This window comes from Trachinotus anak, unplaced genomic scaffold (assembly GCF_046630095.1).
Source record: "Trachinotus anak isolate AG129_WGS33_773 ecotype Australia unplaced genomic scaffold, CSIRO_AGI_Tana_v1 ptg000001l, whole genome shotgun sequence".
NCBI lineage: Eukaryota > Metazoa > Chordata > Actinopteri > Carangiformes > Carangidae > Trachinotus > Trachinotus anak.
The window spans coordinates 4,676,412-4,697,986 of NW_027273852.1; the positions used below are offsets into that span (position 1 = coordinate 4,676,412).

General features: G+C 39.8%; 1 protein-coding gene across 2 annotated transcripts in view; it reads right to left on the reverse strand.

The window, feature by feature from the left end:
• Positions 1-21,575, reverse strand: part of LOC139635376 (ephrin type-A receptor 6-like) — a 321,867-nt gene that overhangs the window by 100,895 nt on the left and 199,397 nt on the right. For both annotated transcript variants that reach the window (XM_071502771.1, XM_071502683.1), the window contains exon 3: positions 14,456-15,119. In XM_071502771.1, the coding sequence (XP_071358872.1) occupies positions 14,456-15,119 (664 nt within the window). The remainder of the gene's footprint in view (positions 1-14,455; positions 15,120-21,575) is intronic.

The following is a 21,575-nucleotide window of genomic DNA, read 5'->3' on the forward strand; positions in this document are numbered from 1 at the left end:
AACAACTGGGGAAACTGGAAAAACTATGCCTGTTGGAGTAAAAACAGCTCAAGAAAAGCATCAGAATTGTACATATTGTGATAGTAAAGTACAAGTGTTGTATCTTGAGTTAGAATTCTCAATTCCAGTGAAATTTTATTCCTTTTTAATAACTAGAATTACCACCCTGAGGTTGTAGGCCTCCGCCAACCAGCCAAGTTGCTGACATGGATGCATAAAAATGTTATAAATGGTTTTCAAAAAAAGTTTTCAACTTTTCCACATGTTTGGAATACAGCACAATATATGAATGTCAGAAACAGTGATGGCACTAAACTGTGTAATTGTAAACACTTTCATCATTGTCTTTCATTGTCATACTTTCATTACCTGCTGTCACTCTGAATAAAGATAAGGAGAACACTTCACTGATGAAGACACAGGTAGATCAATCCCCCATAAAACAAGCTGTATTGGTTCATAAATCAGGTCTCCAGTCCCTGCCTGTGGCTGCTCAATAAGCATACATCAGCTTTAATGTAAGGAGTGGGATGAGCTGCCTACTCGCTGCAGCTGGTGACAGATAACTACACACATACACGCACCTGACTATGAGAGAGAATATGCACAAAACATGCAAACACATGTGGGTAAGATTCAGAAAGTCACAGTGTCTCACATGTGCTCACGCATACATACTCTGTCTACAGGAAGACATTGTAGACTATCATTATGCAAGTGATTGTGAAGAGAAAAAGGCAAAACACAAACACACATACACACACACACACACACACATACACATACACACACACACACACACACACACACACACACACACACACACACACACACACAATAAATGTATAAAAGTGCTCTTTTGTCTCTGTAACTGTTGGCCTTTACTGTGGTATAAAAAGCCACTTTGCCTTTTCAGGGCTTATACAAATTTCACATGAACCATCCATTTGACTAGTTGGTGAAGCCTAATGGTGCAGAGTGTTACCATTACAAAGAGTAATGACAGTTTGAAATGGCTCCACAAAAGGCAATATTCCAACGTTCAACTGATTTGTGGCCAGGCTCTACCACTCAAACTGTACACGGGCGGGCCAAGAAAAGTTTGCACTCAAAATGTACTCACAGAGGAAATGACTGTACATAAATGGATGTACAGTATATTGTCTTCCAGCTACATACTTGTTTTGTACATTCAGCTTTCCATATACTTCCATCAACATACTATTTCAAGTTATGACTTAACACATTAATAATGTTCATGAAGTGTGACGACTGAATCTTCCCACCGAGGAAGATGTTTAACACAGTTAGATTAGCTATATCTGTGTAGTGGCAGTTCTGCCATTATTCATCTTACCCAGCAAGACGAATAGAGACAGACATTATAAATATTGCATTGTTGACTGCCAACATTCAGGCCTCATTGAAGGATGTTGTGTTTATGTTTAATATGTTGGTGGCTTCAGGCCACTGCTGTTCCATATTCATTGATGATGGTATGTTCCTGCCGCAGGGAGTTCTGTAACTGCAATAAAGTGTCTTTCACTTATTAATTCAAAAACACAGTATATATCCTTTGGACTAAAATATACACTGTTTTAATAGATGTTTTAACGTTGCATTACCAATGCAGTCTATAATCCAAACTGTGACCGCTAAACCCAACCAAGTTTGTTTTTGTGCCTAAAAGATTCACATCAAAAAAATTCTTTATTTTTCAACACTGATTGAACAGTGTAGTGGGTAAAAAACAACACATAAAATACAAAATATATAAACAGTTTCTCTTGTGTACATGCTCTCAACACCTATGTAATATCATGAGTAAAGTCAGTAAATGTTCCATGCTAGTAAACACAGTCTCAGCAGAACATCTTAGAATAACAAGCTACACGGCCCCCCGTCACACACAAACTTTGGACACACTTCTTCCCCAAATAACTGATATATGCATGAAGAGAAACAAGATTTCTTTAAGACTTTAAAATGTTACAAAGGTACGACACTGACAGTGTGTTCTTACGTAACTTGACTTCACATTAACCAAAAACAGCTAAAATACAGTACTAATAAAGAACTTGCAACGCCTTTGGCAACAACCTCCAGCACTTCCCCTTTTTAGAAAGGTATCTAACCCGAACATAAAACTCAATATACTAATGTACACAATTTTAAATTTACATATTGATGACATATCAGCTGCACTTAAAGAACCTAGGAAACGTGATGACTGAAATCCTAACCCGTATTCTTCAGTATGAAAGTCTGTGCTTCGATCACAGTGCCCTGTTCATAATATAGTACAACAACATCACTCAACTACACAAGGTACAGACAAATGATGTTGTCCTGTTGTGATGGAGGGCATGGACAATATGTAAGTCGTTTAATTTGGAGGAGGTCTGAACTCTTTTTTAAAAAAATACCCCGTTAACATTTCTACCTGGAAGTGTAATTCCTAAAATGCCTATGTGAAGTACAAACCACTACAGGAGTGAGTCACCATCATTCCCAGCTCGCCAGCTTTAAACTTTCTGTCCTCTAGTTAATCTCAGCATGAAGAAAACCCAATTACAGCTACTCTATTTTATCCATGTCTAAAATACTCTTCGTATGGCTTAAGCGCACGTTTTACCCTGACCAATGAAGTTGTCAGCATTAATTCAGACAGATTCCACCCGGCAATTTCTGATGTTTCATTGTGCGTCTGTACTTGTTGGGGGGGGGTCAGCCAAAGTTCAGACCTCAATCCACCCCGAGGGGGACGGTTTCACACCACAGTCTTCTCTAGAACTGACCCAGTTCTGCTATCGCTGCTTGCCGCATTCAATGACTGGATTAAGTCTATCCACGGGACACTTGTGCATGTGTATGTGTGTGTGTGTGTGTGTGTGTGTGCAATTCCACTAGTGTGACTAACAAGCTTGGCTGGTGCAGTCCGGCAGATTGAGAGACACCTACTGCTAGTTAAAGCCTTTCGTACCCTGGGGTCATCGGCTCACTTCATGCGCTGCTGCTGCTCATATATGAGAAGATGGGGGGATAGGGTGAGGAGGAGTATCAGAGAGGTGATAGAAGTGTCAAAGTGCTGACATTTTTATGAAAGTTACAATACACAAACACAAACATTTTGAAAAAAGGGCAACATATGAAATGCAGCAAAGCATTTCATCAGACCTCCATAGTTTTCTTTAAAGCAAATACAGAATGTTGTCGTGTCTTAGTGTTCATAACAACAAAATATGCACTTTGTTTTAGTAAACACTTCCTTGTTGTGCTGTTACTCATATATCTGGACACATGTCCCTGTTCATAATAATGCCATTACTGCAAATACTGTGCTACAAGTGCATGTAGGCAGCAAAAATGAAAACTTTAATACATGCCTTTGCGTGACAGTATGCTAGTAGTTCACCAGCATGCTGTGAGGCAGGTCAACTTCTGTTGCATCCCAGCGCCTTGCTGAGGGATTTACAACATGAACAATGCTCTGTCATTGTTCAGAGGCAAGTTTGAAACAAAGCCACAAAAACTGCCATTTATACCTGAGTTTTTGATGAGAGATGCTCTGAGCTGGTGTTAAAGCAAGTACACTTTCATTTCAAAAGGACTACAAAATTATTACTCTGCCGTCTGTTCTGCAAAAACACAACCTCATCTGTGCCACTCCACCTACCTTGGCATAAATAGGTTTGCTTAGAGCCAGGAAAGAGGTGCAGGTGCGACGAAATCAACAACGATACAGAACTGGCACTCAAGCTGGCTGCTGCGTTTGCACCATCGCCAGAAACATGTGTGTGCCAGCATAAAAATAATGGCCACTGAGTTTAGGGACATGGGAACAAATGATGAGAGTCACTTTCTGGGCCACAACGTCACAAATGTGTCCATCTTTATACAGCAAAGTGGCAGATTCATTACCGTTTCATATTTATCAAATGATGAACGTAGATCAAACTAATGTTTGAGAAACTGCCTCAGACATATTTAAAGAACCGTCATTGTGTTCAAATATTTCTCTTGTAATGAGCAGAAGTTACTCTGAACACAACACAACAGTACCCTACATCTGTTCCACTCAAATAACATCATTTGTGCCTTGGAGGAATGGGAAAGAGATTGAAAGTAAGGACAGGTGGGTACTGAGACTGACCAAGAGCTCACGCATGAGAAGAGTAATTGTGTTGATGTGGCTGTGAGTCAAGGAGTTCTGGCTAATGCATCCTGTCCATCAGTATGCATGAGAGAAATCTGGATGGTGATAGTGATATCTTAATTAGAACAACTTTCAAAACCTCATCTCCACCCTTCTCCCTAATGAGGGCTGCTCATAAATCATTTATTTTTTTACATGAAACATGTGGCAGATGAAACATGTATGTTTAAATCATTGGGCACACGAGTATAAAGTATTTTACTTTACATCTGCAGAATAAACAAACTGCCACTGAGACAAAACACAGTTATTACTGATGCTGAACCCCCAATAACCCTGCTTTTCCCTTTTTTTTTTTTTTTTTTATTCTGGGGAGGAGCTGTCTCCCGCTCCTAAAGTGTACTTTCATTTATGACAAGTCTGCTCTTCAATACAGGCCTGTGATGTGTTATCTGGGCCATGTCGTGCTATACGTACCCTTTAATGACTAATTCAGTCTCTTGGCTTACGTACTAAAATAGAACACACACATATGAGGGAAAAAGGGAAATCAATTGAAATGTTGCAATGTCTGACAGGACTGTGCTCGAGGAGACAAAAAAAAAGAAAAAAGAAAAAAGAAAAAAAAAAACATCAGACGATGTCGCTTGCTTTTGTTTTCTGAGCGAGAGAGCGTGTGGTGTTGAGACAGGCAGAAGCTGTATGTATGTATGCAGGGTGCCGGTACGTTGGGGAATTTATTTTTTCAACTGTCTTTGATCACTTCCTGGCTTTGAAGTAACTCTCAGCGAACGGGGGAAAAAGCCAAGCAGAAGTCACCGCAAGTTCACATTGCAACTAGGACTCGCAAAAACTGCAATCTGCATAATTTATTCTTTAAACAGTTAAAATGCAAAGAGATGAGGAGATCTCTAGGTGCCCAACAAACCCGCCCCTCTGCTTGACAACCCCAATTAAACACTCTCCCTCTCCACATTTGTTCTCAATTACAGCTTGAAGAGCGACAACATGAGAGCCTCTAATGCTCATCAAGTGACTGAGGAAGGTAAAAGCATCAGATATCTGGAGGAAGAAAAAGTGTCATTTCAGTGTACTGTAAATGAGCAAACACAGGTAGCTGTACATGAACACACACTCACCTGTCAACATGCTTTTCTCCATCACACATTTCAGACATTCAGATGTATTCCTTGACTTTTTCTACTCCTGTTTTTCTAGTACTTCATGCGTCTTAGTGTGTGACTTATTGTTTGATTTTGTGTATTCGTTCATTTTGATTTGACTTGTTTTTTTTTCTTTTCCAGTAATTATCATGTCAGATCAAATGCCCAAGACTCAAAACAGACCTTCTAATGAAACACACACACACACACACACACACATTTGTTTTCCAAAATTTGTCGATGATATAAAAGAATAAAAATAAAGTGGTCTTACCCTCAAAGCACGAAACTGAAAGCAACCTTGACTAACTCAAATAGTACACTTTGTAACTTACTTTAAAATCGCAAAACATGTAAGACTGTACCACACAGTAACACTAATTAAAACACTAATTTAAACACTCAAGTCAAACTTGACCTTATTTCTAAGTCCTTCATCTTAACCCAACCCCAGCTCTAATCTAACTTTAATTATCTCAAGCCATTAGTTTAAACTCTAACTTGACTTTTTCTTGCTGTGAAAAGTTTCCAAACTGTGCCCAAGCACAGGCACAGTGTGCTGTCAAAAGTGGGTCCTCAGAAGGACGGATAAACCTAACCTAACCTCAAACAGCTTCTTCACCCACAGTATGATCCAGATTGAAGGTCATTGCATCATACAGCACAGAGTATGGAGTACAGGCTCAGACTTGTGCAATATTTACATGAAGAAGTTATTCACAGCAAGTGGTCTTTGTCTTTCAGAGAGAATTGAAAGTTGGCAATCTCATTCAAATTTCCTTTACCAAAAGTGAAACTAATTTAGAAGGAGGAGGATTTTATTCTAACTAATTAAACAAGCCTTTGAAATATAGCAAGATGTGGTAAACACCTCAGGTATTTAGAGCTCCCCTTCCAACATGTTTTAAGACATATACATATAAATACTATGAATTTAAATAATAGTTTGTGTTTTGCAAATAAAAATGTGTGTTCAAAATGGACAACTCTGCCTGAAAAGCCTGATAAACGACGAACAATCATTTTATTATTCCGGATTTTCAAAGTTGTCCCAGGTTGGTCTAAGCAAATTTTCAGTCTGACAAAAATACAGTGATTGGGATTCACTGAATATCAGTTTGGGCATTATCACTCCACATCAGTTAGTCTGATTTTCTTTCCGTGGAACTCATCATGCACAACATAGTTAAGACTTTTTCTTATTAAACCAAATGTAATTCCTTCGACTATATATGGTTGTCAGATTCATCAAGTGTATGATTACTTGCATCATATAAAATGTTTTAATTTTAAATAATGTCTAATGAATGATTTCATTTTCAGTCATTACTGTGCATATTGACGGCATATAGTGACACTGAGTGTAGCAGTGGGCTGACAGCAGCTATTTACACAGGGCATAATTCAAGCCACATCAAGCCCTTGGCAGGGAAACTCCACGCCTTCCAACGATACACTGAGCTTAATGACAACTCAGGGGAAATATGCATTAGCATACCGTCAGCATTCAAAGACCTCTCAATTATATTCTTTGTGATAGCTGCAAAAGCAAATGCTAATGCAATGACTGCGCAGACAATAAACGAAAAGCTTTGTATTCAGGTTCAGCCTTACTGTATGATTTACTTTCATATAAGTGCAAAGTAATTAAGACTGAATTCAAGAATTCAGTTCAACGATGGGAAAGTTATTTGTATGTCTGATAAGAAACGTCACCATTTACTTACAACCATCTGAGGAAAGAGAATATAATGAACCTGCAGTAAAGTCTCTGCCTTTGATCTACGTCAGCTCTGCCCTTAAGAAGAGAGACGTGTCCTTCAGGACGCTGTGAGTGTGTTTGTTGATGCTGAATGAAATGGGGTTAAATTTATCTGACAATCTACAATCCACCACCAGCACTCTCTCTCTCTCTCTCTCTCTCCGACTCTCTCTCTCCTGCTCGCTCTCTCTCTCTCTCTCTCTCTCTCCAGACACTCCCAATTAAGCCTGAAGGGCCAAGCTTGTTAAACTAAAACCATCCTTTTCTGAAATGTCACAGTGTCTCCCTGCAGTGTGGCCCGTCTGTAAGCAGCTCCGTTGCTGATGCCAGCCCGAACCCCCCGGTGCGTCTCCTTGTGTGTGTTTGCTGGAGCGTGTTTTGTGATAGCAAAATGTTGTCTCTTGCATTAACACTTTGCACTTGTGGTAAATGCTTGCGTGCATCTTGGTCTTTGTGCGTTGTTGTTTGTTGCTGACCGTGATGCCAGGCGGCTGGCATGTGGTGTAAGCTGTCGTGTCTTTGCCTTGGTGTGTGTCTGTGTGCGTCATGTGCTTCATTATGTGTGTCTCTCCTCTGCGCATCGCCTCTCTCTTGTGTGGGAGTGTGTGTGTGACATCTCATTTGGAGGGCTGGCAGGTTGAAGGATATGTGCTGTAATTGTTGTCTGACTGTCTTCATTCTGTAATTGAAAATGTCTTATAAGTGAAACTTTCTTCAGGATGTTTATACATGCATGCCAATTAAAATTAACACAGCTGTTCCTGTTACCTGACCAATTACCTGTCCGTAGCCCACCTCAGGCATCTGATATATTTCCAGTGCCGTGTTGGATTGTGTAAAAAAAAAAAAAAAAAAAACTGCCTGCACAATTTGTGATTTAAGTGTTTGCGATAGAATGTTATTGTAGGAGAACAGTTTGATCTCAAAACAACAGGATAATTTATTCGTGATCTCAGGATAACACGCCTGAAAAACAGTAACAAACATGTCGAGTGTTCACTTCCAACCCAGTCCTGCTTTCTTATTTTTGTTTTATAGACTATAAAATAGTGCAAGTCGTTAACAAAATATCACCACATGCTGCTACTTTTATTCCTTGAGAGTATTTGTTATTCTTTAATGTGAAAGGTGCACATGAAATCTCAACATGCGTGGCACCGCATTAGTGTAAAATGTAAATAGATTGCTCTGACTTTGCTTCAGCCCAACACAGGGGTGAACCACTTCAGTTTGGCAAATAACAAATAGCAACTGGCTACAAACTTGCAGGTGCACACATGCACATATAAGCGAACACAGACAAACACACTGTGATTACATTATTCATGGCACTGCAGAGAGCCCTTACAGGGAGGCCGACTAACACACAGGATCTGCTGTAAAACACTGAGGAGTAACAGCATCAGCTAGATTGTCTTACACTGAGAGGGACAGAAAGATGGAGTGAGGGAGGGAGAGAGAAAGAGAGGGGGGGGGGGGGGGGGGGACGCATGTCAGTCATTTAGGTATGCATGGGATGTCCTCTTGCATTAACACCAAGGATTGCACTTATTGATGTTTTGCTCGCTCTCTCTGTGTATGTGCATGTATGTGTGTGTGTACGTGTATGTGTATATGTGTGTGTGTATTCAGGTCTATATTTAGACATAGGCATACTAGCCAGTTGCTTTCAGTGCTCCTAGAAGGCAGGGGTGCCAAGAAGGAGGTGGGAGCCCATATAAACTAGAGATCTTTATTAAATGTGTTACATGCGCGTGCACATGCACACGCACACGCACACGCACACACACACACACAGTATTTAAGTATTTATCAGAAAGAAAAAAAACTCATTTACAAATAGGATGTGTTAGTTCGTGCCACACAATGTTCACTTACATAAATGTACAAACAAAATATGCTTTAGTGCAGAACATATCAAAGAAAATATAGGTTTTACAGTCCACAGAACAAAGCTCCACCTCAACCTGGAGGCCTGACAAAAAGTACTGAGACAAAAACACTTAATGGAGATAAATTGTGTAAGAACTGGTTGCTTTACCAAGAAGCACTTTCTCTGCCTCCATCAGCTCTTTCTGTGCCTCTGTTGCCTCTCTTTAGAGGGAATGTGCATCACCCTAGAAACTTTATTCATAAAGCTTCATTTTATTTTATAAAGCTACGTTAAGCACAATTTGCAACAAGGAGCTCAGAGATATTTAAGGCAGCCTGGTGTGAAATCAGTAATAAAAACCATTCAATAGTAGGCATTAACACTGAAAAAAATGACAGAAGTACTGAAGGCTGACAGTTGACAGTTACAACACCTAATGTAGTGTCATTGTGATGCTCTATGTGGTAATTAACTTATTAATGACAACCAATTCAGAATGAAGTGATGATATAAATTTAATGTTTTAATAACAAGTTTCATGCTATGCTTATTTTGAAAAAAATGAATTCAACACTGAAGGCGATCATGTCGTCACCCGTTTAACATGGCAGGTGTCCGAAATAACTGGAAGATAAACATCAAGAATCATTATACTAGTAATATAAGTAATTCTTCATTTGGCAGCCATTTAAGCCACAGAAGACACGCAACTATTAGACACTATTCCCACTGGGCAGGACAAAGGGTCAGAAACAGACCTACACCTCTGCAGGTTTGTGTGTGTTTGTTCCTATTAAACTTCCTTAGTGCCACAATCCATTGAGCAACATGACCTCAAAGGGTCAGGCGTGGAGTGTAAGCCCTGTCCATCATGTCCACGTGTCAGAGAGAGACATAACTGAAACAAAACAGTAGAAAATGACACAGCAGTAAGTACCATAAGAAAGTGTTTGACCACATATTTGCTCATGGGCAAATGTTTCCTTCACAGGGGACCTGTAAAGTCCTCAGGAACTTTACTTTCTTCTTGACAGGAGAAACCAGGGTTTAAACTTCATCATAGTTCCTGGCCTCCCAGAAGTCCCTGTGTTGGTGGTGTTACTCAGGGGTTACATCTACTCAGACATGAGAGTCACCCCACAGTAAATACAAGGAACAACTTGATGCCAAAAAGGGACTTTTAAGTTGCTGTAGCTTCTTAGTTTCTGGGACTATTTGGTAGAAAAGGGGCATTAGTATGTACATACATGCAGTACATAGCATCCTGTTTGGCTGCAGTGCTCTGTGCCTTAATCTTAAAAAACTCAAAATATATTCACTTATTTCTTTCAAACTACCCAAATACTTTTGTTCCTCTTCCACTTAGTACTCTACCTGCAGAGCAGAGCTGCTGTATGGGTATGATTGAGACAGACCCTGTGCAATAAATCCACAAGACTCACAAACCAGAAAATGTATGCTGAAGTGAAGAGGCTGCCTGCCTATACATGTGGAGGAGCATGCTGGTTGAAGAATAGGTTACAGGGGTTATTGTCAGCTACTAGATTTGATTAACATCAGCCTTACTGCAGCACACTGACACTCCAAACCTCACCTAGGAAATGGATAGGGGATTAGAGCACTATTGTGACCAAAATCACCAGGTTTGAATGAGAGAAAAAAAGATTATTTGGCTTTAGCTGATTGGATAGCATGTCCTTTTTTTCCACCTCAGTGGAGCTAAAGCCTTTTATTCAGACTTCAGACAGCTCATCTTTCCTCTAAAGGTTTGTAAGTCAGAACTGGAGTGTTTGTTTGTCACATATCTGCAGCTGGTCTTTTGTAAGGGTTTATCTAAGGAAAATAATTTCACTACCAAAACTGACCTGCACTCACTGTTAGACCTGAAGAGAGTGTAATGTGGTGTCAAGAATTTTGGTCCACATCTCTCCTCATACTACAGATAATCTCACAGGAATCTGTAAAATATAAAATCCCCTAACTAGTAAAGATTACTCTCTTCATGGTGGAAACAGCAGGGATTTCTTTTACTTGACATTTAACATTTACATTTTAGGCTTTAACCAGTGAGTGAGTGCATAAAAGGCAAATTTCATAATGTAACACATAAAGTTCTCAGTAAAGAAATCACAAATCATTCAAACCTGTTATTTCTTTCCAGCTTAGTCAAGCAGCCATAGCATTTAAAGGACCAGTTGGTTGTAAACTGGGGGTCGAAGCATCAGCTTAGCCAACCGCCTCAGTCTTTCTCCTTCAATGCCCACGGTGCTCCAGGGGTACCTTGTGTGGAGGCTTTTAATAACGACACTTGTTTGAATCCTGGAACAATGAGCAGCGGCTGCATTTCAGGGCTGACACTGCAGTAAAATGCCATCACATTGCCCAAAAGGCTAAACTTAACCCAACTGTGAAATCTGCTTCTCAGAGAGCGAACAGTGAAGGAGAAGGAAGGAAAGACAAATTGCTTTAGTTTATAGGGCCATAGGCATTCTGATAGGTGGTCGTGTTGTGGTTGCTTATTGCCATAAATGGCAAAGAGCAAAAAAGACTATTTTTCAACTTTAGCTTCTTTTTACCTCTTCTTGATATGATGTGGTGCAATAGGTTTTACAGACAGAAACCACAAAGGCAGATTTAAGGTAAACACTGCAGGACTTCTTCCTGGTTAAATATTTCATGCTGTTACATAATCGCAGAGTGCACTATTTATGTTTTTTTAAATGTTTATCACAACAAACCCATGGGGGTTTTTGTGGTATTACGGTAGTGCACACTCATTTGTGAGTCCAGAAATGCAAGCAAGATGCCTGATAAACGCTGAGCAGACAGCAGGGATGCCCATCAAACCATTATCTGTGGGATAAAGAACAAGTCTGCATCACAACCTGTCTAAAAAACAAACTCACTTTGCCATCTGTTTTGCTCTATAGTCCTACAAAGTGAGTTCATCTACCATTACTAAGCTTGTCCTGTCACACAACAATTACAGAATGTATGAGAATAAGGGAAAAAATAATAAAAGAACAGACATGAATGAAGTTACCATTTTGGTATAGTCTGACTCTAATCACAGCTGCAGTCTCAACCCTGCACTGCTGATTGCGATGCAGCTGCGAGTACAGCTGGGAAACCTCTCTGACCCATGTCACAAGATGAATCGTAATCAACTGTATGAGGACATCTGGTTCTGGATGGTGAATGGATGGAGAAAAGAAGTAAATAGTCTTGAAAGCATTTTTTCAAAAGAGCACTACAAGCAAAGCTGTAGTTTTATGGTGATGTTGGATAGATGGATGATTTTTGGAGAGGAACGAAACGGCACTGTGTCATCCAATTTGTGCCACTACTTCCATCTATTGTGCATCATTCTGGCAAAAGCAAGTCAGTGTCCACTGTCTTGATCTGTCACAATGCCACAAAATAGTCAGCTGGATACAGGTGAAAGATTGGGTTTGTGTCACAGGCTAGTTTTTTTTTTTTTTAAATGCCAGTGTCTTTCTTTATGTTAAACTCTTTGTGTTGAATGTAAAACATTTTTGTAAAACATTTTGCATTAAGTGAGCAGTTTCTCTCCAAGTACACTGGACACCTGTAGATTGCATATCTGTCTACTGTAGATTATAGTCACATATGGCTGTTGACTGGAAATCAGGCCTTTACATGGTTTGAAAAGAAGTTGTGTTGGACCTTCATGGAGGCTTTTTTTTGGACTATAGCATTCCCAGTGAGTGGTGGTGCCAGCGATAACCCCAAGCTCATATCAGAGAGTTGAGGATCAAACTGCTACCAAGCCATCTGAAGTAATCTGTCACACCAAGCTAGTCCCTGGGACAGCGGGTGGTAGACCACTGATATACACAACAAAATACACATACAGACACACACTCCATTTTTCTGTATTTCTGTACGTAGCCTGCACTTTAACAAAAACACAAGGCAGACAGTATTCAGTCAGCAAATCATGTGAAAGAGCTTTGTTGTTGGATCTTCAACTTTGACCATGTACATAGCACAAGTTTCACTTACGACAGTTCACCAATGCACTGCTCCCTGTAAATTACAGACAGACAGACAGACAGACACACACACACACACACACACACACACACACACACACACACACACACAGCCTTTGACAGTATCAGTGAAGCTCTCTGCCATCATATTAACAATCCCAAACACCTGGATCCCCTCACATCAGCTCATCTTACTCGCCACAGAGTTAGCACCTAGCAATAACATGAGGGGAGCAGAGGAAAATGAAGAAGGGTGACGAGGAACAGGAGGGACTGAAGTGAGGAGGCAAAATTGAAAAGAAAAACTTGCTTTTGAAAATCTTCAATGTATGAAAGCACAGAAGATTAGTGAGTTCATGCATCTAGTATATAGAAAATAGGCTCTTGTAGAGGGATGGAAAGTCACTAACATATGCGTTACCTTTTGTAGCTGTTGCATGCATTGTGAGAATACATGAAGTAGAAATAAAGCTGTGCAGATACTATATCAGCCTCTTCATCTATCCATATTTATTATGTCTCTGACTTGTTGATGCATCAATACTTATGTTACACCAAAGAAGAAATGGACTCCCTGGCTAGGTTACCACATAATATTATACGTCTTACCATGTTGATAAAAAAATATATGAATAAATGAAGGTAATATACAGAAAAGATGAAAAAAAAAAAAGATGACAGGGGAATATATAGAAGACTCACTAGTGAGGGAAGCATTTCAGTAGAAAGTGAGAATTGTGGATAGTTACTTGACTGTGCAATTCAGCTCAGCTTTGAGACAGCAAACAGTGTCTATTGTCTATTGGGGTGTTTTATATTGGGTGTTCATTTACCTTCTTGTGGGGTCATTAACACCTTGAGGGTCATTGAGGAGAGTTGCTGATCCACTAGTATCATCTGAGTCATTGTGTGATCGTGTATGTCATGGTGTTTGACGTAATATCCATCTATGAGGTGATCAGCCACTTACAATGCAATCTTAATATTACTTCCCAGTCAACTTAACACCCATCCACACCATGACTCAGGTGACACTAATGACTCACATGATGGCCAAGTGGGTCAACGCTTCTCCTCAAGGACCCATAATGTGTTAATAACCCCACGAGTTGAATGTCTAACAACCCACTAGCCAGCTAGAACTAAAGAAGCCTTCTGGTTGAGATTAAGTATCTTTAAGAGCCTTAAGAAAGTCCAGTTACCTTCATAAAGCTCCTAGAGATACCATAACCTGGTTGCATGCCAGTTTTTAAGGGGTCAATATGAAATTAAGATAGCATTCACCTTTGCTTTTAGGTGAATTATAAACAATGAGTGGGAAATTAAGGAAATGATAAATTCAATGCCGTGGCGTGTTTCAACTCTGGAAAAAAAAAAATAAAATAATTTTTTTAATCTAAAAATTTTCAAATGAATAATGCATTAAAGCTGGTTGCATGTATTTATCAAAAGCAAAACGCTAGATAGAAAGGTTGGGAAACTTACCAACACATGAGCCATCAATCTCCTCATACCCAACGCTGCAGACGCATCTTCCCAAGGGAACCAACCAATCACCATCAGCTCCACAGAACAGTTTGGGTGTGTCTCTTTCTTCAGCATGGTCAATGCATGCTCCCCTCACCTCCACCAGTGAGGAAGAGTCCACACGAGGAACTGTGTCTGGAAATGACGCCAGGTTCCTCAGCGTGAACGGACATTTCTTATAGTAAACCCTCACCGAAACCAAGGCGATGCAAGCACCAATGTCCTGGAATGCCAGATAGAAGCCCTTCCTGGTCATGGGTCCCACCTCGCGCACCTCTGTGTTGAGCTTGAGGATACGATCTCCGAGATCCATCTGAGTGAAGCTCTCATCTGCAGCGATGGTGTCAATCTTAGTGTACTGAGCAGGTTTGAATTTGACACCATGAGCCTCATCAGTCTCATGGTAGAAGAGGTTGAAGGTCTCTTTGCAGGTGCCAGACACCCAAGGGATGGAATTACAGTCACGCAGGGTGAAGCGAAGCTCCACGTAGATCTTTTGAGCTGCCTGTCGAGAGATCCAGTTGGAGCGAAGCCAGTTGTTCTGGTTGGGCTCCATCACGTTGCAAACCTGGAAAGTATGGATGGGCCGGTTGTGCTCGTCCATCTCTGTGATGGCATCCCACTAAAGAGGAAATAAAAAGGGGCACAAGGTGGTGGGGGAGAGGAGGAAAAAAGAGGGAAAGAGAGGAAAAGAGAAAAGCAAGGAAAGTAATTAAACGATAAGACCAAAAGTCTAATGCCCAGTGGTGGCCATGACAGGCACCAGGCAAAATGAAAGTGATGGACAGAATAAACAACAGCTTGATGTTTTTGCTAGTGGGGCCTAAAATTTTGTCCTGATTATGGCACTAAAGGAAACGCTATGGTGTAAATAAAATTATGTCCATGTGGGCACAATGGATGGAAGACTACAACCTGGAAAGTTTTGTTTAAGTACAAAGATAATGGACGTCTACAAATCAATTCTTACAGCTCTGATTATTTGCACTTGTCTTCACCTACTGAAGGGAAACGGCCCATTCCATGGCTACTGACGGTGAACTGGGACTTTTTTCTCAGTTTGAAATATAGTGGAGCTGGAGACATCAATACATGGAATACACTGTCAGAGATACAAATACACAGAGCACAAGAAACACAAGCAAACTAAGAGGATGTGGGGAAAGAAAGGTTGTCTGTTAAACAACTGTTGAAAAACACCACAAGAAGGAAGGGAATTATTCCTTCCTTATATAAGTGTGCCCTCATTGCATAGTAAATTGCAACTCATGTCCATATACTTCTTATAGATTTTTTTTCCTGCTTTCAATAAGGATCTTCTCCTTAAACACCCATGTGACCTGAAAGTCAGTAGCAGCTTTATTCCATGGATTAGATAGGCCCCAATAAGTCTGTATTAATAATAATAATTAATTAATAATACCTTCTCTGACTGCCTTGTCCTGGACAATGGTGTTCCACGGGGGTGTGTTTTATCTCCCGTTCTATTCTCCATATACACAAATGAGGTAACATACAGCACAAAAGACGTATCACTAATAAAATATGCTGATGACACAGCCCTGGTTGCCTGCCTGCAGGATGTCACCAGCCCTTCCTACTCTCAGCACACTGACCACCTTGTCACTTGGTTTGACAGTAGCTTCCTTGACCTCAATGTCAAGTAAAACCAAAGAGCTGTGTCTGGGAGGGAGGATAGAACCAGACAGCAAAGGACCTGTCTTCAAGCCAGTTATTATGAAAGGGCAGGAAGTGGAGCAGGTCACTCACACACTCAAGGTCCCACTAGCCGGGAAAAACGGGCACAAAATCATTTGTGCCCTTTTGCTGTGACTATTCTGAGCAGGGACATAATAAAGAGCCACCCCTTTAAACCATGAGCACTGCTGAAAGATGTATGTATTTTCTGTATTTCATTTATCTCCCTTTCTACTGTGCTGTCACATTGCTAAAGACAAATTTCCATTATATGAAAACCTAATGGACAATAAGGTTTTAATCTTATTTACACCATAAGCCCATCAGATGGATTCTCAGGTTTCTCTCCCACAGAACTCAGACAGTAGTTGTAAATGGCTGGTTGTAAATGGTCTAAATCAATTTGTACTTCCCCTGGCTCACTGCAGGGTTGCGTCCCTCCTCTTTTATTTTTTATCTTGTATACAAAAATTTAAAAAATTCAGAGTTATTATGTCTCTTTTCCATCAATTCAGTAAACCCATAATGTAAGAATTTGTGAACTGCTGCGACAGACAAGAAATGATAATCTCACCAAAATACAGACAGCCATTCAGGGCATAAATGTCCTCATCCAGACGTACAAACATTGTGTGTAATGACAAATTAAGATTTATTGAAAATGCAGATGTGATTGTAAAAAAAGGCTCAGTAGAATCTGTACTGCCTTCATAAACTAAACTCCTTTGAGGTAGATGAGAGAATACTGACTATGTTTTAATACTCTTGTATTGGTAGTATTTTAATCTTTTCATTTATTTGCTGACACGAACTGATTGCAAGGTGGTGTTAACCTCAGCTCTAAAATTATTGGCAAAATGAAAAGTCCTGAACTGAACAAATCCTCAAAAAGAAAGCATATAAAATTATCAATAACCCTACACATCCTCTGTGAATACTCTGAGCTAATGCCATCAGGAACGCATGCATGATCACCTGCATAGAATGAATAATAATAATAAATGTTGCACTTTGTTGGCCTGCTATGGATTGGCACCTGTTGTAGATAATTATGTATTCTAACTCTTCCTTTCTAATATTTGTATTTTTGGATTGTTTTTATGTGTGCCAGTGAGTTGTCTCTGTGTGCTTTGTTTGTGAACTTGCTGCCCCTTGAGGAATACATAAATATCTTGAATTGAAATGAATTAACAAACTAACAATCTCTTTTCCTCTCATCCCTTCAGTTCTTTCCTGGTGGGCTGTTTCCTAGAATGATGTCTGACTCCAGCTGCCTGGTCATCAGCTCTGCAGCTCCCAGGTCACATGATCAGGGAGTGTGGCAGCTTTGCAGGGTCATAAGGTTGCCTGTTCCAATGTTGATGGGAGAGAAGTTAATGGGGGTTTTTAGCCCCCTGGCCCACCACCAGGTTCTGGTTTTATTAGAGTGGGGACCGACTACATGGACGACCCCAAAACCACCTAACATCGACCTCCAAGAATCAAATTACCTACCTGGGAAAAGGGTTCTTAAATCACTTTGCTTATAATGCAGCACTGGACCCTCCGTGCGCTGAAGAGTTTTCCTTTGTGTGTGTGCTTTATAATTAGTCTGATATTCAGACCTTTTTACATGGCTGGGGTGTGTTTAACTATTACAACTACTGCTACCAGTACCATTAGTTCATATGCAATGCTACATGTAACTTTTTATAAAAAAAAACATTGAATACTTATTTTTTGGAGGATTTTCATTGGACTTGATTAAACTGGTTAAATTAAAAGGCAGCACATTAGCATCATTAGCAACATTAGCATTAATTCATACCTTTCATTCCAGGCATCAAAAGCCCGAACTTGCCTTGAATTTGAGCAATGAAACCCTGTGAGTACTCACAGTGTGTACACCCAGCACTGCTTCCTGCTATGAGCCAAACACTATGATCAACAGAGACAAGCGAGAGATGCTTTTGGGAGTTTAGGTGCAAGGCCAAGTATAAAGCTATTAATTAGCAACAAACACTCACATAACTATCATTCTGTATTTAGAAGTGAACTGACTCCATCACATACACTTAATGTTGTTTTCCGCAGGACTGGGAAGAGCGATCCCCATTCCAATTAATGGCTGGAAAACAGCTTTTCTATAGACAAATACAGTCTAGAGAGTTGTGCTAGAGCTGATTAATTTACCAATATTATTTGCCTGATGAGCTTGCACATTTAATAAGCTGTTTTGCACTTAGTTAAATATTAACTCTTGATGAGAGTAGTAATCAAAGCCTAATGTTTGCTTTCACATACTCATTATCCTTTTTAATAACATATTCTAATTCAATCATCTAACAACGACAGGCCTTAATCTGTTCTCCCCTAAAGGTGTAATTGTAGCATTATAGTCAAACAAATTGATTTTGATTAGATGTGACATTACCTATCACACACTGCACACATGTCGCTGCAGTAAAATGCATCACCATCTCAAGATGACAGAAACACAGTTTTGCTGTTTACTTCAGAGTTAACAAGAGACAATAAAGATTGTCCACTCATTGCATCCATCTTTCCAGCATTAATACTGCTTCGTGAACACCAATTGCGACTCTTTTCAGATGATTGATAATCAGAATAAATGTGCATACATTAATATCTACAACACCTATTCTATGTCTAAATATTTATTTAATGTCTTGTACCTGTGAGAAAAGATATGAAAATATGAAAATAATCGTCAGCTGCAGTTATGCACACATGCTCAGCTTGGTCTGGCCATGGAACTCACACTAGTTTCGAAATGTGCTGATTCAATCCAACCTTCAGGGTTTTTTAATCTGATTTGACCACTTAGTCAGCTGTTGACCTGCAGAGGTGTTTGGAGGAGGAGGAAAGATGCATCAGCACCCTTGGGCTCAAAGACTTTCTTTTAACAGCGCTAAGCTCCACGGCTTAGGAGACTTACTGAAGAAATTGATATGATACAGGAGACTATCATGTCTTAGTTTAAAAAGAAAATGTTTGACATTTTCACACTGGAGACATGACTTGGGAATTTAAAAAAGGTCATTGTGAAAATGTAGCCTATGGAAACAAGTACAAGCATGTCTCTGTCAAAGATGCTAACAAAGTGAGGTTGGTGATAAAAAATGTAAAAAAAAATAATAAATAAAAAGCTTTTTCTACAAGGAACATGGTAGAGCTGCATCAGTGACTTCAATCTCAAACAGATAAAGACGAGATGGCTCTTGTATTTGATCAGGCTGATGATCAATATTGCTGCAAATTGTTTCCCAGACCAAATACAGGGAATATTTTCAGTCACTGTCAGTTATCTTCGCTTTAGTTTATGAAACATATTTCACTGTCATAATGGTGAGTGATATTAAGTGTCTAAATTAAACTTTATGTTCCTACAACAGATGCTAAAGGGCAACCAAGCAAGCTACCGAAACCCCACTCTGTCACAAATCAGTAGTGAATGCCTGCCACTGCACTGAACATCTACAGTGTAAACGTATGTGACTATATGACTGTGAGGTCGCTGAAAATGACACCTACCATATGTCTTTACACATATACACACACAGGACAAGGTCAGACATAGCCCTCAGTCTCTATGCCCAGGACATTTGTATGGTGCATCAAGGAGGATAAAACCTAATATCTTGGTATAAAACTGAAGATGTTCCTCCTATTAAACTGTAATCTTAAATAGACAAGTATTGAATTTGAGACAGAGAAAGAAAGAAAGTGGAGACAGGGGAGATAACAAATAGAATGTGTTAAGAATGTATAGATATCTTGAAAAACAGTGTTCATCAGAAGATACAAGGAAATTACTAAAGTTAGGAGGCAATGGAATGAGCTAAAATGCCATTGTAGATAAACTGTGGCCAGAGACAAAGAGATAGAGGCAGCTATGTCAGAGTGATTTGTCCCAAAGGGGGAAAACAATCCACTGTGATAGGAACACACTGCTGCTTGAATCACCAACTAAACACCACTCACGGCTGATCTAAAGGCCCCTAAGACTTTCACATCCTGTCGGATAGCTGATAATGTCAAGCAGCTATGTGGTGGCAGATCTTTAAAGGATGTCGCTCTGCTGTTTTGTATTAACAAAAGGTTGGAAATCTGTTTTTTTTTAATTGTCTTGCAAATAAAGAAATGTATCTCCTCTTGAATGCCTTCAAAATAAAAGGGACATTTCAGCAACAGCATTACACCTTTGGTGATGTAAAGGTCCGCAGTCCACTTGAAAACAGCAGCCACACAAGACTTCAGCCGGTTTATTGTGTGTGCAGCTGATTTGTAATCTGAATCTTTTGCAAAGCAGAAAACTTTAAGTGAAGCCTTCCCTGGCCACCTCACTACCTTGCCATGAAGCCTTAACATGCATAAATGAAAAATGTGGTTGATTGATTGCCACCTGAGACCAAGGCCCTTGTAGCCCATCTCTCTTTCACATGAAAGAGAGCCAGTCATTTTACTGGCCACTTGCCCAGAGATGAGCTCCTTTTATTAAAACTGTGAAACCTGGAGCCCTATTGAGAGCTGCAATTTTAACTATAGTGTCATAACCCGCTTCACTTGTCCTCAATCAAAATGAAACATTTAGCGATCCTAAACGCTCACACCACTTGGTTGGATATGAGGTTGTAAAGAAAAAGAATTAAAATACAACTTAAAAGTCAAATGTGTGAATGAGAGTGTGTTAGAACCCACTATATAGGAATTAGTTAATAATTATTGTACATCACTGACAGAAAATAGTGGGGCGGGTTAAAAATAATGCTTTACACACTTTGTTTTTATACTATCAGACGGGAGATGTGTCATCCCTGTGTAAAAAAAACTGAACTTTTCACAGATTTGGCTGACACATGAACAAGCACGCACACACACACACACACACACACACACACACACACACACACACACACACACACACACACACACACACAGAGAAACACATGTTTTGCGTAGCTATCATGGCAACTGCACATTTTGCTGGTGCACACAAACTGAGTAGGAGTAAGTGGCCATTAGAGAGAAAACTAGCAGCTGTCACACTGATACCATGAGACAATGTCCATGCATGCGTAGTATAAACTAAAACTCCCAAAATCACTGATACACACACAACCAAATGCAGTAGCACAAACACACACACCTGCTTGACTGTCTCTAAGGATGCTTACACACACACACACACACACACCCACAACAGTAGAATGTAATTGTATTGTGTTATGCATTTCAATTAATGGCAATTAACAAGTATAAACAGTCTGGTCAACGATCAAATATGAAGATACTGAATTTTCTTGATTTGTGTCACCTATTTGTGCATGTAAATAATAAATGCAAGTAAATAGCAGCAGCACACTATATCACTGTGGTT